Genomic DNA, 20,431 nt, shown 5'->3' with positions numbered 1-20,431 from the left:
TATAACACCCAGTGCACCATGCAATACGTGCCCTCCTTAATACCCATCACCAGCCTATCCCATTCCCTCACCCTCCTCCCCTCTGAGGCCCTCAGGTTCATTCTAATAGTCCATAGTCTTTCATGCTTCATTCCCCTTCTGATTACCCCCCTTTATTTATCCCTTTCTTCCCCTATCCGATCTTCCTATTTCTTATGTTCCATAGATGAGAGAAATCATATGATAATTGTCTTTCTCTGCTTGACATATTTCACTTAGTATAATCTCCTCCATTANACTTAGCATTATCTCCTCCAGTGCCGTCCATGTTGCAGCAAATGTTGAGAATTTGTTCTTTCTGATAGCTGAGTAATATTCCATTGTATATATGGACCACAACTTCTTAATCCATTAATCTCTTGAAGGGCATCTCGCTTCCTTCCATGCTTTGGCTATTGTGGACAATGCTCCTATGAACATTGGGGTGCATATGGCCCTTATCTTCACTGCATCTGTATCTTTGGGGTAAACACCCAGTAGTGCAATGGCTGGGTCATAGGGTAGTTCAATTTTTAACTTTTTAAGGGACCTCCACACTGTTTTCCAGAGTGGCTGTACCAACTTGCATTCCCACCAACAATGTAGGAGGGATCCCCTTTCTCCACATCCTCTCCAACAATTGTTGTTTCTTGCCTTGTCTATCTTTGCCATTCTAACTGGCGTAAGGTGGTATCTCAGTGTGGTTTTGATTTGAATTTCCCTGATGGCTAATGATTTTGAACATTTTTTCATGTGTCTGTTAGCCATTTGTATGTCTTCATTGGAAAAGTGTCTGTTCATATCTTCTGCCCATTTTATGATTTGTTTATTTGTTTCTCGTGTATTGAGTTTGAGAAGTTCTTTGTAGATCTTGGATACCAGTCCTTTATCTGTAGTGTCCTTTGCAAATATATTCTCCCCATTCCGTGGGCTGCCTCTTAGTTTTTTGACTGTTTCCTTGGCTGTGCAGAAGCTTTTTATCTTGATGAATCCCACAAGTTCATTTCGGCTTTTGTTTCTCTTGCCTTTGGAGATGTGTCATGAAAAGGGTTGTTGTGGCCGATGTTGTATNTTTCCAGAGTGGCTGTACCAACTTGCATTCCCACCAAAATGTAGAGGGATCCCCTTTCTCCACATCCTCTCCAACAATTGTTGTTTCTTGCCTTGTCTATTTTTGCCATTCTAACTGGTGTAAGGTGGTATCTTAGTGTGGTTTTGATTTGAATTTCCCTGATGGCTAATGATTTTGAACATTTTTTCATGTGTCTGTTAGCCATTTGTATGTCTTCATTGGAAAAGTGTCTGTTCATATCTTCTGCCCATTTTATGATTTGTTTATTTGTTTCTCGTGTATTGAGTTTGAGAAGTTCTTTGTAGATCTTGGATACCAGTCCTTTATCTGTAGTGTCCTTTGCAAATATATTCTCCCATTCCGTGGGCTGCCTCTTAGTTTTTTTGACTGTTTCCTTGGCTGTGCAGAAGCTTTTTATCTTGATGAATCCCACAAGTTCATTTCGGCTTTTGTTTCTCTTGCCTTTGGAGATGTGTCATGAAAAGGGTTGTTGTGGCCGATGTTGTATAGGTTGTTGCCTATGTTCTCCTCTAGGATTTTGATGGATTCCTGTCTCACATCGAGGTCTTTCATCCCTTTGGAGTTTATCTTTGTGTATGGTGTGAGAGAGTGGTCAAGTTTCATTCTTTTGCATGTAGCGTCCGATTTTCCCAGCACCATTTATTGAAGAGACTGTCTTTTTTCCAACGGATCTTTTTTCCTGCTTTGTCAAAGATTACTTGCCCAAAGAGCCGAGGGTCCATTTCTGGGTTCTCTATTCTGTTCCATTGGTCCATGTGTCTGTTTTTGTGCCAGTACCATGCTGTCTTTGTGATCACAGCTTTGTACTACAGCTCAAAATCTGGCACTGTGATGCCCCCAGTTTTGTTTTCCCTTTCGAACGGTTCCTTGGAGATTCGGGGCCTTTTCTGGTTCCATACAAATTTAAGGACTATTTGTTCCAGTTCTTTGAAAAATGTCCTCGGTATTTTGATCGGCATGGCATTGAAAGTGTAGATTTCTATGGGTAGCATGGACGTTTTGACTATGTTAATTCTTCTGATCCATGAGCATGCAATATTTTTCCATCTTTTTGTGTCTTCCTCAATGTCTTACAAGAGTGAATTATAGTTTCTAGAGTATAGATCCTTTACGTCTCTGCTTAAGTTAATTCCAAGGTAATGTATGGTTTTTGGTGCTATTGTAAATGGGATGGATTCACTAATTTCTCTTTCTTCAGTCTCATTATTCGTGTATAGAAATGCAACTGATTTCTGAGCATTGATTTTGTATCCTGCCACATTACTGAATTGCTCTATAACGTCTAAGAGTTTGGGAGTGGATTCTTTTGGGTTTTCCATATAGAGTATCATGTCATCTGCGAAGAGAGAGAGTTTGACTTCTTCTTTGCTGATTTGGATACCTTTTATCCCTTTTTGTTGTCTGATTGCTGTTTCAAGGACTTCTAGTACTATGTCGAATAACAGTGGCGAGAATGGGCATCCTTGTCATGTTCCTGATCTTAAGGGAAAGGTTTCCAGCTTTTCCCCATTGAGAATATTTCCTGTAGGCTTTTCATAGATGGCTTTTATGAGATTGAGAAATGTACCCTCTATTCCTACACTCTGAAGGGTTTTAATCAGGAAAGGATGCTGTATTTTGTCAACTGCTTTTTCTGCACCTATTGAGAGGATCATGTGGCTCTTGAGTCTTTTCTTGTTGATATGATGTATCACTCTGATTGATTTGCGAATGTTTTACCATGCTTGCATCCTAGGTATGAATCCCAGTTGGTCATGATGGATAATTCTTTTAATGTACTGTTCAATTCTATTAGCCAGGATCTTGTTGAGGATTTTGGCATCCATGTTCATTAGGGAAATTGGTCTGCAATTCTCCTTTTTGATGGGGTCTTTGCCTGGTTTGGGGATCAAGGTAATATTGGCCTCATAGAATGAGTTTGGTAGCTTTCCTTCTGTTTCTATTTTTTGAAATAGCTTTAGGAGAATAGGTATTATTTCTTCTTTGAATGTTTGGTAGAATTCCCCAGGAAAACCNTATTTGGTAGAATTCCCTAGGAAAACCATCCAGGCCTGGAGTTTTGTTTTTTCGAAGGTTATCACTGACTAAATCTCTTCATAATTAATTGGCCTGTTTAAAAGATCAATTTCTTCCTGTTTCAGTCTTGGTAGTTTATACGTTTCCAGGAAGGCCTCCATCTGTTACAGATTTCTTAGTCTTTTGGCATATAGCTGTTGATAAAAGTTTCTAATAATCCTTCCAATTTCATTGGTGTTGGTCATGACCTCTCCTTTTTCATTCATAATTATATTAATTTGGGTCCTTTCTCTATTCTTTTGGATAAGTCTTGCCAGCAGTTTGTCAATTTTATGGATTCTCTCAAAGAACCAGCTTCTAGTCCTATTGATGTGCTCTACTGTACTTCTGGTTTCTAATTCATTGATTTCTGCTCTAATCTTGGTCAACTACTTCCTTGTGAGTGGATTAGGCCTTTCACTCTGTTGCTGTTACAGCTTCTTGAGGTGAGAATATAAAAACTGCATTTTAGATTTTTCTGTTCTTTTGAGTGAGGCTTGGATGGCTATGTATTTCCTCCTTAGGACTCCCTTTTCAGTATCCCATTGGTTTTGGACCGTTGTGTTTTCATTTTCGTTGGTCTCCATAAATTGTTTAAATTGATTTTTGATTTCCTGGTTTATCGAGTCATTCCTGAGCAGAATGGTTCTTAGTCTCCAAGTGTTTGAGTTTCTTCCAAATTTTTCCTTGTGGTTGAGTTCCAATTTCAGAGCATTGTGGTCTGAGAATATGCAGGGGATAATTTCAATCTTTTGGTATCAGTTGAGACTTGTTTTGTGTCCCAGAACATGGTCTATTCTTGAGAATGTTCCATGGGCATTAGAATAGAATGAGTATTCTTTGGTTCTGGTGTGTAGTGTTCTATATATATCCATGAGGTTCAACTCGTCGAGTATTGCATTCAAAGCTCTTGTTTCTATGTTGGTTTTCTGTTCTTGTGCTCTGTCTATTGCTGATAGTGGAGTGTGAGGTCCCCTACTATTAACGTACTTTTATCTATATTTCTCTTTATTCTGGTTAAGAGTTATTCCTTTCCCTTTCTTGTTCATAAGTCTGACTTAGGGTTTATTGATCTTAGTAATTCTTTCAAGGCCCAGCTCCTAGTTTTGTTGATCTGTTCTACAATATTTTTTCATTTCTCTATCATTGAGTTCTCATCTAGTCTTTATTATTTCTCTTCTCCTGCTGTATTGAGGCTTTATTTACTGTTCTTTTACCAGCTCCTTGAAGTGTAAGTTTAGTTATGTATTTGAGACATTTCTTGTTTCTTGAGAAAGGCCTATATTGCTATATACTTCCCTCAGAGGACCACATTTGCTTCATCCCAAGTGTTTGGAATGTCATGTTTTCATTTTCATACGCTTCCATGTATTTCTTTTATTCTACCTTAATTTCTTGGTTGACCCATTCATTCTTTATTAAGATGCTCTTTAACCTCCTTGTATTTGTTTTCCTTACAAATTTGTCTTGTGATTGACTTCAAGTTTCTAAGCATAGTGGTCTGAAAATATGCATGGTATAATCTCAGTCTTTTGGTACCAGTTGGAAACTGATTTGTGACCCAGTATGTGATATTTTTGGGAGAATGTTCCATGTGCACTCAAAAAGAATGTGTATCCTCCTGCTTCAGGATGAAATGCTCTTACTATATCTGTTAAATCCATCTAGTCTAATGTGTCATTCAAAGCCCTTATTTCCTTGTTGATCTTCTGCTTAGATGATCTGCCCATTGCTGTGAGTAGGGTATTAACAGCCCCTACTTTTACTGTATTATTATCAATGAGTTTCTTTAATTTTGTTATTAATTGATTTATATATTTGGCTGCTCCCATTGTAGGGGCATAAATATTTACAATTGTTAGATCTTCTTCTTGGATAGACGCTTTCCTTATGATACAGTGTCCTTCTTCATCTTTTATTACTGCCTTTGGTTTAAAACCTAGTTTTTCTGGGGCGCTTGGGTGGCACAGCGGTTAAGCATCTGCCTTCGGCTCAGGATGTGATCCTGGTGTTATGGGATCAAGCCCCACATCAGGCTCTTCCACTAGGAGCCTGCTCCTTCCTCTCCCACTCCCCCACTTGTGTTCCCTCTCTCGCTGGCTGTCTCTATATCTCTGTCAAATAAATAAATAAAATCTTAAAAAAAACCTAGTTTTTCTGGGGTGCCTGAGTGGCGCAGTCGTTAAGCATCTGCCTTCCGCTCAGGGCGTGATTGCGGCATTCTGGGATCGAGCCCCACATCAGGCTCTTCTGCTATGAGCCTGCTTCTTCCTCTCCCACTCCCTCTGCTGTGTTCCCTCTCTGACTGACTGTCTGTCAAATAAATAAATAAATAATCTTAAAAAAACCTAGTTTTTTCTGAAATAATGATTGCTACTCTAGCTTTTTTTATGCCCATTATCATGGTAAATAGTTCTCCATCCCCTCACTTTCAATCTGGAGGTGTCTTTGGGTCTAAAATGAGTCTCTTGTAGCCAGCATATCCGTGGGTCTTCTTCTTCTTCTTCTTCCTCTTCTTCTTCTTCTTCTTCTTCTTCTTTTATCCAATCCGATACCATATGTCTTTTGATTGGAGTATTGAGTCCATTTACTTTCAGAGTAATTGTTGAAAGATAGGAATTTAGTGTCTTTGTATTACCTGTAAATTTGCTGTTTCTGTAGATTCTTTCTGTTCCTTTCTGATCTTTGTTACTTTTGATTCTCTCTTTACTCAAAGGCTCCCCTTTAATATTTCTTGCAAGGCTGGTTAAGTATTCAGAATTTCCTTTAGCTTCTGTTTGTCCTGTAAACGCTTTACCTGTCCTTATGGAAGTTCACAGTTATAATTTGTTCAAATAAACCTTCTGCCCCTCTCTCCTTCTCTTCATCTCCTTCTCTTCACCCCTATTATCTGGATAGTAGTTTGCTATATGGAATCTCTGAGTTCTCTAAGTCTCCTTTTGTGATCCAGTATTTGTCTTTCTTCTTTTCAGCTTCCATATTTTCCATCATCTTATCTTCTATATCACTGACTCTCTCTTCTGCCTCATTTATCCTTGCTGTTAAAGCCTCCATTTGGGACTGCATCTCAGTAATAGTGTTTTTAATATCAGCCTGAATAGATTTTAGTTCTTTTATTTCTAATTCAAGGGATTCTCTAGTATCTTATATGCTTTTTTCAAGCCCAGCTAGTATATTAACAAACATTGTTTTAAATTCTAGTTCAGATATCTTCCTTGTATGTGTATTGATTAAATCCCTGGCAGTCAGTACTATCTCCTGTTCTTTCTTTTGGGGTGAATTTCTTCATCTCATTATTTTATCCAGAAAAAGATAGAAGAAAAAGAAAAGACAACAATAACAACAAGAAAAAACAGAGAAAAACAACAAAACAGAAACAAAAACAACAAAACAAAACAAGAAAGAATCAAACAGGAAATAAAATGGAAGAATACAAAAAACTAGATCCTTTTGGTCTGCTTGTTAAAAGAAACTAGATCCCAAAATTGGAAAGGAAGAAAAACTTACATATACACAAAAATAAAATATAATGAAAGGAAACAAAAATAATCGATATATATAAAACATATATAAAATAAAAATTTAAAAAACAGTAAAAAAATAATTGAAAGAATAATAGCTGAGGGGCACCTGGGTGGCACAGCGGTTAAGCATCTGCCTTCAGCTCAGGGCATGATCTCGGCATTATGGGATCGAGCCCCACATCAGGCTCCTCTGCTATGAGCCTGTTTCTTCCTCTCCCACTCCCCCTGCTTGTGTTCCCTCTCTCACTGGCTGTCTATCTCTGTCAAATAAATAAATAAAATCTTTAAAAAAAAGAAAGAAAGAATAATAGCTGAAAATAATACTGAAAGGCTAAAGAATTTAAAGAAACCCATAAATGCTATATTCTGTTTTCCCCAAGAGCTGCAGTTTTGTAGTTCTCTATTACTGTAAACTCTGTGCTAGCCAGTTGTTCCTGGTGGTCTTCTGGTGAAGGCACCTATTGAACTGATTCTCAGGTGCCCTTTCAGTTGTGGAAATGTGCCTCCTTTGCCAGGGATCTGGGCTCAGTGTAAGCGGGTTCAGATTTCACTATAAGGTGTTGTTTTGCTCCCTGAAGTCTTTCAGCACCAATGGGAAGGATGAAATTGGCATCATTCCACTCTCTAGCCCTGGAGCTGAAGGTTCATGCCACTCTCCAGTGAGCCTTCACAGAGAAGGAGTCAATCACTCTTGTCTCCCTGGTTTCTGTCTGAACTCAGTGTTCAACCAGCCTGTTACTGAGTGTTTTTCTCTGAGGCATGCAACTGAGTTTCAAGACTACTATCTACAGACTCCTGTAGCACAGACCATGCTGTTCCTCCCAGTGGAGTGGGGGATCATGCCACACCTCTGCCTTTTGCTGGGCCTCTGCCAGGAGAGCATTGGCAAGACTGTGCAACAGTTTGCAGTTTATAGCAACACAGCACAGACAGCTGGCACCTAGACTTGCTCTTTTCAACTGGCTTCCCCACTTATGCCTGGGAAATCTGCCAAACCCAGGCACCCCTGTTCTTGTGACCCCAGGAATCCTAAGACCATGTTATCCCACCTGGGATTCTGCTCTGCTTTGCCACGTGAGCACCTTTAATCCAGCGATGTCCCTTATTGTAGCAGACTTTTGAAAATTCTGATTTTGTGCTCCACTGCTTATCATACTTTGTGGTAGCTTCCTTAAGCCAGCCCCCTCTCCTCTGCCATATCCTCAGATTTATCACCCTGGATTCATGTCTCTGCACTTCTAACCTTCCAAAAAGTGGTCACTTTTCTATCAGTAGAACTGCAACATTTCTTTTTTCAGATCTCTGGTTGATTTCACAGGTGTTCCGAATGAGTTGATAACTATCTAACTGAATTCCAGGGTCCAGAAAAATTTAGGGCCCCCTACCCCTCCACCGTATTAACTCCTCCCCCGCCACTTGTAGTTGTTTTGATTAGATCTCTGGCCATGATCTATTCCAGTTCTTTCTTTGGGAATGAATTCCTCTATCGTGCTTAGACCTCTGTTTACTGAGTGTTAGGAAAATTTGTTATGTTTCCTGCTCTTGAGAGTAATGGCTATATTAAGAAGAGATCATATGCTGTCCAGAGCATGTTGCTTTAGGAAGATTTTTTGGTGTATGCTGTGTGCATTCCACTCTTGTGTTTTGGCTTCTCTTTCCTTCTGATCAGTCCTCTGCAGAGTTTCTTCTTGCTTGCAGTGTAGAGTGTTTGGATCTGGTCCAGTGTGTGGCAACTATTAACTAGGTGTGTTTTGGTGTGCTTATTAGAAAAGGCTAGATTTTATTTCCTCTAGAACTGAAGCTTTGCAACACTCTATGATCAGTAGACTTGGTGCATGCAGGGATGTTTTGTTGGTCTTCTGGGGTAGGGAGTTCCTGACCTTATTCTCAGGCTACTTGCCCTCCTATAGATGTATCTGCTGGGTGCAGTAATGTGGGGCTTCATGTAAGCTGTTCCAGCCTCCACTGGGAGCACTTTGTTGCTCACTGAAGTCTGTCCCATCTGATGGGCAGGAGGGGATGGTGTAACCCCACTCTCTCATTCCCAGAAAAGGGAGTTTGCCCCTGGTGCTGTTCAGGAAGCCCTCACAGGAGACTGAACAATCTCCCCTCTTGTGTCCCCTCTTGTGCCTTCACTCTGTCTGTTTCTGAGCCATCTGTCTACATGGCGGGTCTGTACTCCTGTGTCTATCTCAGGCATGTGGCTAGGTTTCAAAGCTCCAAATTTTAGTGACCTGACACAGGCCAGACCTGCACTGATACTCTGGGGGAAGGTCTCACCATGCTGTGGCTACTGCTGTTTTGTCCTAGAAAGGCAGTCACCCAGCCATGTGGGGCTAGGAGTTTATAGTAAAGGATAGCCAAAAGCTGGCTTCCAGGTCAGGTGCCTTCAGCAGTTGCCTCTGCTGCTATGCTAATTAATGGTGATGCACAATAGTGCCTGCCTTCTCTTTTGTCCCCTGAGAGGCAGTGCCACCTCTCCCAAATGGACTCCAAGAAGGGGAACTGTTTCTCCCCAGGCAACCCAAGGAATCCTCAGAGCATGCTATCAGCTCCTGGGCCTCTGCCTTCCTTCCCCACAGGAGCAATGCTAAGCCCACCAGGCACAACCTTGTTGATGGTACAGATTTCTAAAACTTTAGACTTTGAGCTCCCCTGCTTATAAAAACTTGTGGTAGTCAGCCCCTCTCCTTTTCCCAGCCAATGCTTTTGGGGAAGAGTTTTTCCTGTTCAGTCCCCTGCACGCTGCTTTCACTCTTTCACTCTCTCTCTCTCCTCTGAACAAGGGTCCCTCGCCTCTGAAGCACCTTTAGTTCTTTCCTCCCCCAAATCAACTCTTCGCATCTCCTACCTTCCACAGTGTGAACACTTCTCTGCCTCCAGATGTGCCATTTGTTCTCAGTATTCAGATAGATTTCTTCTTGGGTGTTCAGAATGACTTGATGTTTATCTGGCTGTGTTTGAGGGACAAGGCAAGCATAGGGTCCTCCCACTACTCGGCCATCTGGAGACTATGTAGTTGTCTTTTAAATCAGATAGAAGAAAAGGAGTTACAAACAAAAAACATTTATACTCTCTTTGTATTTACTTATGTAGTTATCTTTACTGATGCTTTATTTCTTCATTTTGATTCAAATTACTACCTAGTGCCCTTTTATTTGAGTTTGAAGAATTCTTTTTAGGATTCCTTATAGGACAAATCTGCTGGTGACAAACTCTCCCAGTTATTGCTTATCTTGTAATACTTTAATTTCGCCTTTGTTTTTGAAGGGCAGTTTTTTTAAATATAGAATTCTTTTTTTTAAGATTTTTTATTTATTTATGTGACAGAGAGACAGCCAGCGAGAGAGGGAACACAGAAGGGGAGTGGGAGAGGAAGAAGCAGGCTCCCAATGGAGGAGCCCAATGTGGGACTCGATCCCGGAATGCTGGGATCACGCCCTGAGCCGAAGGCAGATGCCCAGCGACTTTGCTACCCAGGCGCCCCTAAATATAGAATTCTTGATTGATGAGATGTTTGTTTCAGAACTCTGAATGTCATCTCAGTGTGTCATGGTTTCCGTTATTTCCAATAAGAAATCAGCTATAGATCTTTTTTTTTTCTTTCAAGATTTTATTTATATTCAAGTTAGTTCACGTATAGTGTAATATTAGTTTCAGGGGTAGAGTTTTAGTGACTCATCAGTTGCATATAACACCCAGTGCTCATTACATCAAGTGCCCTCCCTAATGCCCAAATAACCCATTTCCCCTTCTACCTCCCCTCCAGCAACCCTCAGTTTGTTACCTATTGCTAAGAATCTCTTATGATTTGCCTCACTCATGGTCTTTATCTTATTTTTTCATTCCCTTCCCCTACGTTCATTTGTTTTGTTTCTTAAATTCCACATATGAGTGAAATCATATGGTATTTTTCTCTGACTGACTTATTTCGCTTAGCATAATACCCTCTAGTTCCATCCACATCATCACAAATGGCAAGATTTGATTATTTTTGGTGGCTCAGTAATATTCCAGTGTGTGTGTTTGTGTGTGTGTGTGTGTTTATACCACTCTTCTTTATCCATTCCTCAGCTGATGAACCTTTGGGCTCTTTCCATGTTTTGGCTAGTGTAGATAGTGCTGCTATAAACATTGAGGTTCATATGTCTCTTCAAATCACTATTTTATTTACCCCTTAGATAACTGCATGGTAGTGCAAATCCTGGGTCATAAGGTAGTTCTATTTTCAACTTTTTGAAGAACCTCCTTACTGTTTTCCATAGTGAGAAATCAGTCTTAAATCTTATTGAGAATCTCTTATACATGATGACTTGCTTCTCTCTTGCTTTCAATATTCTTTAATGGCTTTGGCTTTTAATTATGTGTCTAGGTGTCAATTTAAAAAAAAATTTCTTGGGGCACCTGGATGACACAGTCGTGAAGCGTCTGACTTCAGCTCAGGGCATGATCCCGGCATTCTGGGATCGAGTCCCACATTGGGCTCCTCCACTAGGAGCCTGCTTCTTCCTCTCCCACTCCCCCTGCTTGTGCTCCCTCTCTCACTGGCTCTCTCTATCTCCGTCAAATAAATAAATAAAATCTTTTAAAAAAATAAAAATAAAATAAAAAAATAAAAAAAAATCCTACTTGGAGTTCATTGAGCTTCTCATATTTGCAGAATAATGCTTTTCATCAAGTTGGGATTTTTTTACATTATTTAAAAATAATATTCTGTTGTTTTCCATCCTGTATTTCTAGGACTTTCATTATGTGTACATTGGTACACTTAATGGTGTACACAGGTCTCTGAGGTACTACTCATTTTTCCTCATCTTTTTTCTTTTCTGTTTTTGTGGCTAATTTCAATTGTCATCTTTTCAAGTTTATTGATTCTTTCTTTTGCCAATTTAATCAGCTCTAGTAAATTTTTCTCCCCCTCATGATTTTTTTTTCTTTTTGATGATTTTACCTTTCAACTCCAGTATTTCTAGATAGTTCCTCTTTTATAATGTATGTCTTTTTATTGATATTCTCTTTTTGGTTTGATTCAGTTTCATTATTTTCAGTTCTTTATGCATGGTTTCATTTAGTTTTTTTTTAAAAACATATTGATAATTATTTAAAATCTTTGTTTAGTAAGTCTAATACCTGTGCTTCCTCAGAAACAGTTTATGTTTATTGATTTATTTTACCTGTTTATGAGCTTTCTAGTTTCTTTGAATATCACATATTTTTTTGTTGAAAACTGGAGTTTTCAAATAATATAATGTGACAATTATGGAAGTCTGATTCTCATTCTTTCTCAAGGGCTTATTGTTGACATTGTTTGTTGTGCTAGTTGCTGTTTATTTGTTTAGTGACTTTTTTGAATTAATCCAGTATAGTTTTTTGTCTTCTTTGTCATAGATGGCCACTGGAGTCTCTACTATGTTAGCTTAGTGGTCAGCTCATGATTGAATAGAGATTTCCTTAAATACCTAAATAAATCTCCCAATCTTTTCTAAAGGGCTATGTTACCTGTTGAAATATGCCTTTAGCACTCACCCAGGCAGCTTTTGACTGTGCTATAACCTTTACTCCCTCCTTCATGGAGTCTCAAGGCTAGCTGGAGGTAAAAGCTTATAACCTCATGTCTTTCCTGAACATGCACACAGCACTATGCTTGGCAGTGACCTTCTAGATTCTTAGGAATTTGTCAGAGATTTTCAAATCTCCTATTGACATTACATTCTTCAGTGTTTTTTTTTTTTTTTAATTTTTGGTCAGTCTCTTGTTTCCCTCAACTGTTATCCATTGTCTCAGGCAGCTGTGTGACACATACACCCCTCTCCCAAGGGAGAGTTTTAACACTGGGTAACCAATAAAAACAAGCATTTTGAGTCAGGAAACCACTGCACAGCTCAAATAATGATAGTCGTTTGGGAATTAACCTGTTCTCACTCAAAGCTACTATTGGCCTGGGGAGGAGTAATGAGGTTAGGAAAAATTCAAATGGCACAAAATTGCCATTATTAACAATATTGAGGGTTTTTTCCTAAAAATGTTCCCTGGGTTGATGCAAACCTTTGGCTATTTTTTTTACTTTTGGAAAAAAATGTTGATTTTGAAAAATTTTGTTGGTTATTGTATTGCTTTTGTGAAGAAATAAATATCCAGAGGTCATAACTCTACCATTCCCATTGACATCACCCACAGCTACCTTCTTTGTAATACTTTCTATGTCCCTCTCAAGAAAATTAATAGCTAAATTTCAGAAGTTAGTAAAAACAAAAGTCTTTCCAATTCATATTGAAAGAACCTCTGGACTCTAGCTACACATTCCTTGGGGGTCTATGAACCCTGGTTTAAGAATCCTACCTTAAAATGATGTGAAGAATGAACAGGTAACACCCAACTTTCCAGCATCAAGAGAAAAGTGTTGAAAGAGGTCCAGGTGTGGACCTGACCTGACCTTTACTTACTTCCTCTTAGTTGGCTTTCTTGCTTACTTACTAATTTCTCCAGGGTATTCAGTTGTTCACTCAAGGGTTCCAGGACCCTTGACTGGTCTCTCTTCTCCTTGCAGACTCCTCAAATCTACTCAAGACTAAGACTGAAGCACCTACAACCATGCAATCTCCCTTGGAAGGTGAGTTTCACTATGGTTTGGGTGAAATAGAGTCCTGAAATGATGCCATGTAAGCCAAAGGAAAAGACTCCATGCTTTATATGGGTAATTAGAGGTCATTTGGGTCATCAGAGAAAACATGGCGATAACAGAATGGAAAAAAAAAGAAAGGTAATGATTAAAAAGTTGTAAAAAAGTGGAATCATAAATAATATGTGTACTCTTCTTTGTGAAAACTTCTGAGGCAAAAGTAAGAGAGAGTTAGAATGATCATGTGGAAGAAGAGAAAGCTCTGACTTCTGTTTTGCTCTAAATCTGACTTTCTGTGGGACTTTGGATATGTTTCACCACCCCCTATATGGACATCTTCCTGCCACTAACAATATGAAACTAAGATACCTCATCTCAGTACTAATGATCAGTACATAGCCAGGGATTCTGGAAAGCTCAGCATCAATGCCCAATGAAGGTACCCAAACTTTTCAGTCACCCTCTACTTCATAGTTCCTGGCTGGAAGAGAGGCCTCTGAGCCTAATACTTTGTTTTTATAGCAACATCTACAGTGAACCCAATTTGGAACTGGACCACAGAAGTGGATGGCTACCTTGGGAAGACAAGTGCTGAGCCAGGTAAGGAAAAGTCAGGATTTCTAGCCTTCCTTCTCGGCTCTGAACTTTGCAACTGAAACTTTCCACAAGGCACACTGTTCTGTGGCATTTAATTTTTCAAAACATTGTCACACAATGGTCAAAGACCCTGGAGATGAGCGGGGCGGGTGGTATGGAGAGGGAGAGATACAAATTCAGTAATGAGCAAAGTCAGAGTGGTGTTAAGTGGTAGATGTGTTCTTAGCTGGTTCTCTGTAGTCATAGTAATACACCTCCCAAACACTCTAAGCAAGAGTAAGAATGGGACCATGACCTCAGACAACTCTCCTAGGGAGATGGGCATTGGACTATGTAAAGGTAATTTCAGGGCCTCATTACTTGAGATCTTAGCTCACCAAGCAGCTTTCAACTGATTTCTGATTTCTCCAAAGTTTCAAGGATCCCTAAGTCATGATCTCAAAGATCCAAACCCCAAAGAGAAGCTTCTTTGTGTTTCACCTGGAAATTTAGTCAGCTGGTATGCACTGATATGACTGCATTGATTGTTAAAATAATGAAAAATGTTGTAGTAGTTGATAACTAGGTGCTTTCCTTAATCACTGAGCAACCTATTATCACCTGAGCCGTTCTGCCTTATCCCTTAGAACTCTCCAGACCACACATGGTCCTGCAACAAAAGTGTTGATGCCTAGTATAGGAGGGACTTCTGAGACTCCAGGTTTACAGTAAGCATCTGTTTCAATTAGTCGATGCTAAATAGTGATGACTATCATGACTGGTTTCATCCTCTGATTGTGTTTCATTAATGGTGGATTTCTTAACTATTTTATTTTTAAAAAATTTGAGGGAGGAGATAGGACCTTTTTTTAAAATTTTTTATTATGTTCAATAATGGTTGATTTCTTAATGCCCATGTACTTCACCCCTCCTCTTTGCACAGCCTTTTGTCTTTAGTCACAGCTCAAACCTGTTTTGTGGGTTACTTTTGCATTGCCAGCTTCGGCTCAAAGTCTTCCATAACTCCATGCCTTTTGCAGGGCCACATTCAATGAGACAAGAGAGATTAGAAGATAAATTTTGGAGAGTTGGCTTGAGAAAATGAGAAGATAACCCAGGAGGCACAGAAATTCTCAGATATTGGGTGTGTGCCCTACATCCTGCATCAGTTTTGTTTTGTTTTGTTTACTACTTTGCTCCCTCTAAGGGGGGTCCTTCCTTTAATCTCCATCAGTTTATAACGTGGGTTCTCTCATTCCATCCTAAAGCAGCAGAATATACATTCTTTTCAAATGCACATGGGACAATCTCTAGAATAGATCACATACTAGGTCTCAAATGGGGCCTCAGCAGGTACAAAAAGATTGAGATCATACCAGGAATATTTTCTGACCACAACATTTTGAAACTTGAAGTCACTCACATGAAAAAAATTGGAAAAAGTCACAACTACATGGATGTTAAACAATGTGCTACTAAACAATGAATAGGTTGACTAGGAAATCAAAGAAGAAACATAGCTTGGGTTCTCTCAGCTCCATCCATAGTTCTGAGGACCACAAATACCAGATATTTAAAATTTATTTTTTAAATTCAAGTTTAATTAACACACAGTGATATAGTAGTTTCAGGTATATAATGTAATGATTCAACAATTCTATACATTGCTCAGCACTCACCATGATACGTGTACTCTTAATCCCCTTGATTTATTTCACCTATCCCCTCACCCAACTCCCTGATGGCAATCACCAGTTTGTTTTCTGTATTTTAAGAGTCTGTTTGCTGTTGTTGTTGTTTGTTTCTTGTTTTCTTTGTTCATTTGCTCTGTTTCTTAAATTTCACTTATGAGTAAAGTCATATGGTATCTGTCTTTCTCTGCCTGACTTATTTCACTTAGCATGATACCTTCTAGATCCACCCATATTTTTGCAAATGACAAAGTTTTATTTTTTTTATGACTAATATTCCAGACTTCTAAAACAAAGTATTTTAGGGTCTGGTAAAAATAAAATCAGTTGCAGCAACAAATCCTAAGGGCAATGGAATTCCTACCCCTCTCTATCCCCCAATCTCACCCCCTAGATTCAGAATTTTGTAGCTACAAGTGCATTAGACATTAGACAATCTTTTCATTGAACTTATAGGAAAACTAAAGCTTACTCAATAATTTGAGTAGTCATTGTATTTTTTCCCCTGATAGCTATAAAAATTAGTGCCTCAAACTTAGTGCCTTAAAATAACACAAATGTATTATCATACACTCCTGGAGATCATACATCTGACACATTAGGCAAAGATCAAGGTATTATTAGCAGGGCTGTGTTTTTTTTCTGGAGGCTCTGGGGAAGAATCAGTTTCCTTGTTTTTTCCCAGCTTCTGGGAGCTACTCACATTCCTTGGCTCTTGGCCCCCTTCCACCATTTTCAAAGCTAGCAATGTAGCATCCTCATGTCTCTCTCTGACTGATCACCATTGCTTCCTTCTTCCACTTTTAAATGACCTTCTTGATTACATTAACCCTGACCAGGTAATCAAGATAATCTCCCCAACTCATGTTAGCTAATTAGCAACCTTAATTATATCTGCAACCTTAATTCCTACTTATAAACTAAAATACTCACATATCCTGGGGATTTGGATGTGAACACCTTTGGATAACCATTATTCTGCCTACCACAGTAATACAAGAAGTAAATAACAGATCCAGGACTGGAAGTCCAGTCCAGTGGTTTCCTTCAGTTTGTAGGCATAATTGGGATAACTAACTCTGGAGACTCAGTGGAAATATGTTTGAAGAAAAAGAAATCTGAGCACTTGCCCAGAGAATGTGAAGAAAAGAAATCTTTTTAAAATTTTTTTTATATTTAAATTCAATTTAGTTAATATATAGTATCTGATAGTTTCAGGGGTAGGATTCAGTGACTCATCAGTTGCATAAAACACTCAGTGTCCATTAACATAAAGTGTCCTCCTGAATGCCCATCACCCAATTACACCATCCCCCCCACTCACCTCCCCTCCAGCAACCCTCAGTTTGCTTTCTAGAGTTAAGAATCTCTTATGGTTTCCTCCATCTCTGTTTTTATCTTATTGTCCCTTATCTCACCACATATTCATCTGTTTTTTTTTAATTTTAATATGTTATCTTAGTCATCATACAGTACATCAATAGCTTTTGATGTAGTGTTCCATGATTCATTGTTTGCACACAACACCCAGCACTTCATGCAATACATGCCCTCCTTGATACCCATCACTAGGATAGCCTACCCCCCCACCCACCTCCCCTCTAAAGCCCTCAGTTTGTTTCCCAGACTCCATAGTCTCTCATGGTCCATTCCCCCCTTCTGTAAACACGCCCTTCATTCTTCCCTTCCTTCTCCAATAGATCTCCCTGCTATTCTGTATGTTCCACAAATGAGTGAAACCACATAATTGTCTTTCTCTGCTTGACTTATTTCACTCAGCATAATCTCCTCCAATCCTGTCCATGCTGCTGCAAATGTTGGGTAATCGTTCTTTCTGATGGCTTAGTAATATCCCATTGTATATATGGACCACATCTTCTTTATCCATTCGTCTGTTGAAGGGCATCTAGGCTCCTTCCAGAGTTTAGATACTGTGGACAATGCTACTAGAAACATTGGGAGTGCATATGGCCCTTCTCTTCATTACGTCTGTATCTTTGGGGTAAATACCCAGTAGTGCAATGGCTGGATCATAGGGTAGCTCAATTTTTAACATTTTGAAGGACCTCCACACTGTTTTCCAAAGTGGCTGTACCAACATGCATTCCTACCAACAGTTTAAAAGTGTTCCCCTTTCTCCACATCCTCTGCAACATTTGTTGTTTCTTGCCTTGTCCATTTTTGCCATTCTAACTGGCATAAGGTGGCATCACAATGTGGTTTTGATTTTCATTTCCCTGATGGCTAAAGATGTGGCACACTTTTTCATGTATCTGTTAGCCATTTGTATGTCTTCATTGGAAAAGTGTCTGTTCATATCTTCTGCCCATTTTTTTGATTTCATTATTTGTTTCTCATGTATTGAGTTTGAGAAGTTTTTTATACATCTTGGATAACAGTCTTTTATCTGTAATGTCATATGCAAATATCTTCTCCCATTCTGTGAGTTGCCTCTTTTTTGATTACTATTTCTTTTGCTTTGCCGAAACTCTTTATCTTGATGAAGTTCCACAACTTCATTTTTTCTTTTGTTTCTCTTGCCTTTGGAGACATGTCATGAAAGAAGTTACTGTGGCCAATGTCAAAGAGGTTACAGCCAATGTTCTCTATGATTTTGATGGATTCCTGTGTCACATCGAGGTCTTTCATCCATTTGGAGTTTATCTTTGTGTATGGTGTGACAGAGTGGTCAGGTTTCATTATTTTGCATGTAGCTGTCCAATATTCCCAGCACCATTTATTGAAGAGACTGTCTTTTCTCCACTGGATATTTTTTCCTGCTTTGTCAAAGATTAGTTGACCATAGAGCCAGGGGTCCATTTCTAGAGTCTGTATTCTGTTCCATTGGTCTATGTGTCTGTTTTTGTGCCAGTACCATGCTGTCTTGGTGATCACAGCTATGTAGAATAGATTGAAATCAGGCAACGTGATGTCCCCAGCTTTGTTTTTCCTTTTCAACATTTCCTTGGTGATTCGGGGTCCTTTCTGGTTCCACACACATTTTAGGCTTGTTTGTTCTGGCTCTTTGAAAAATGTCATTGGTATTTTGATTGGGATGGCATTGAAAGTGTAGATTGCTCTGGGTAGCATAGACATTTTAACTATGTTTATTCTTCCAATACATGAGCATGGAATGTTTTTCCATCTTTTTGTGCCTTCCTCAAAGTCTTTCAAAAGTGATCTGTACTTTCTAGAATATAGATCCTTTAACCCTCGGGTTAAGTTATTTTGGAATTATCATATGATTTTTGCTGCTATTTTAAATGGAATCAATTCTTTAATTTCTCTATCTTTCAGTCATTGTTTGTGTATAGAAATGCAACTGATTTCTGAACACTGATTTTGTATTCTGCTACATTACTGAATTGTTCTATGAGTTCTAGTAATTTGGGGGTAGAGTCTTTTAGGTTTTCCGTATAGAGTATCATGTCATCTGCGAAGAGAGGATTTTTGACTTCTTCTTTGCCAATTTAAATACCTTTTATTTCTTTTTGTTGTCTGATTGCTGTTGCAAGGACTTCTAGTAACTATGTTGAACAATAATGATGAGACTGGGCATCCTTATCGTGATCTTGATCTTAAGGAAAGACTTTGAGCTTTTCCCCCATTGAGAATAATATTAGTTGTAGGCGATTTATACATTGTTCTTATAAATTGAGGATTGTACACTCTATCCCTTCACTCTGAAGGGTTTTAACCAGGAAAGGATGCTGTACATTGTGAAATGCTTTTTCTGCATCAATTGAAAGGATCATATGGTTCTTGACTCTTTTCTTGTTGATGTGATCTAAAACACTGATCAACTTGTGAATGTTGAACCATGCTTGTATCCCAGGGATGAATCTCACTTGGTCATGATGGATAATCCTTTTAATGCACTTTTGGATCCGTTTAGCTAGGATCTTCTTGAGAATTTTGTCATCCATATTCATCAATGATATTGATCTGTAATTCTCCTTTTTGAAGGCTTCTTTGCCTGGTTTGGGATCAAGGTAATACTGGCCTTATAGAATGAGTTTGGTAGTTTTCCTTCTGTTTCTATTTTTTGAAACAGCTGCAGGAGAATAGGTATGATTTCTTCTTTGAATGTGTGGTAGAATTCCCCAGGGAATCCATCAGGCCCTGGACTCTTGTTTTTTGGGATGTTTTTGATCACTAATTCTATCTCTTCATGACTAATTGGTCTGTTTATATAAGTAATTTCTTCTTGTTTCAGTCTTGGTAGTTTATAGGTTTACATATAATTAATTTCTTCTTGTTTTGGACTTGGTAGTTTATAGGGTTCCAGGACAGCATCCATTTCTTCCAGGTTGTTTAATTTATTGGCATATAGTTGTTGATAATAGTTTCTAATGATTGTTTCTGTTCCCTTGGGTTTGGTCTTGATCTCTCCCCTTTCATTCATAATATTATTTTGGAGGGTCCTTTCTCTATTCTTTTGAATAAGTCTGGCCAGTGGATTATCAATCTTATTTGTTCTTTCAAGGAACCAGCTTCTAGTTTTGTTTATCTGCTCTACTGTGCTCCTGGTTTCTACTTCATTGATTTCTGCTCTAATCTTAATCAATTGTCTTTTCATGTGTGGGTTAGGCTTGTTCATCTGTTCCAGCTCCAGCTTCTTTTTTTTTTAATGATTTTTTTATTATATTATGTTAATCACCATACAGTACATCCCCAGATTCCGATGTAAAGCTCAAAGCTTCATTAGTTGCGTATAACATCCAGTGTACCATGCAATACGTGCACTCCTTACTACCCATCACCAGTCTATCCCATTCCCCCACCCCCCCTCCCCACTGAAGTCTTCAGTTTGTTTCTCATAGTCCATAGTCTCTCATGTTTCATTCCCCCTTCT

The 20,431-nt window shown here is 38.9% G+C and overlaps 1 protein-coding gene across 2 annotated transcripts in view; it reads left to right on the top strand.

Annotated features, from left to right (window-relative positions):
- VSIG4 (V-set and immunoglobulin domain containing 4) overlaps positions 1-20,431 on the top strand; it is a 59,551-nt gene that overhangs the window by 28,765 nt on the left and 10,355 nt on the right. For both annotated transcript variants that reach the window (XM_002930789.4, XM_019793594.2), the window contains exons 4-5: positions 13,238-13,300; positions 13,832-13,909. In XM_002930789.4, the coding sequence (XP_002930835.1) occupies positions 13,238-13,300; positions 13,832-13,909 (141 nt within the window). The remainder of the gene's footprint in view (positions 1-13,237; positions 13,301-13,831; positions 13,910-20,431) is intronic.

The sequence above is a fragment of the Ailuropoda melanoleuca genome, chromosome X (genome assembly GCF_002007445.2).
Source record: "Ailuropoda melanoleuca isolate Jingjing chromosome X, ASM200744v2, whole genome shotgun sequence".
Lineage (NCBI taxonomy): Eukaryota > Metazoa > Chordata > Mammalia > Carnivora > Ursidae > Ailuropoda > Ailuropoda melanoleuca.
This window is presented reverse-complemented; position numbering and strand designations above follow the sequence as displayed.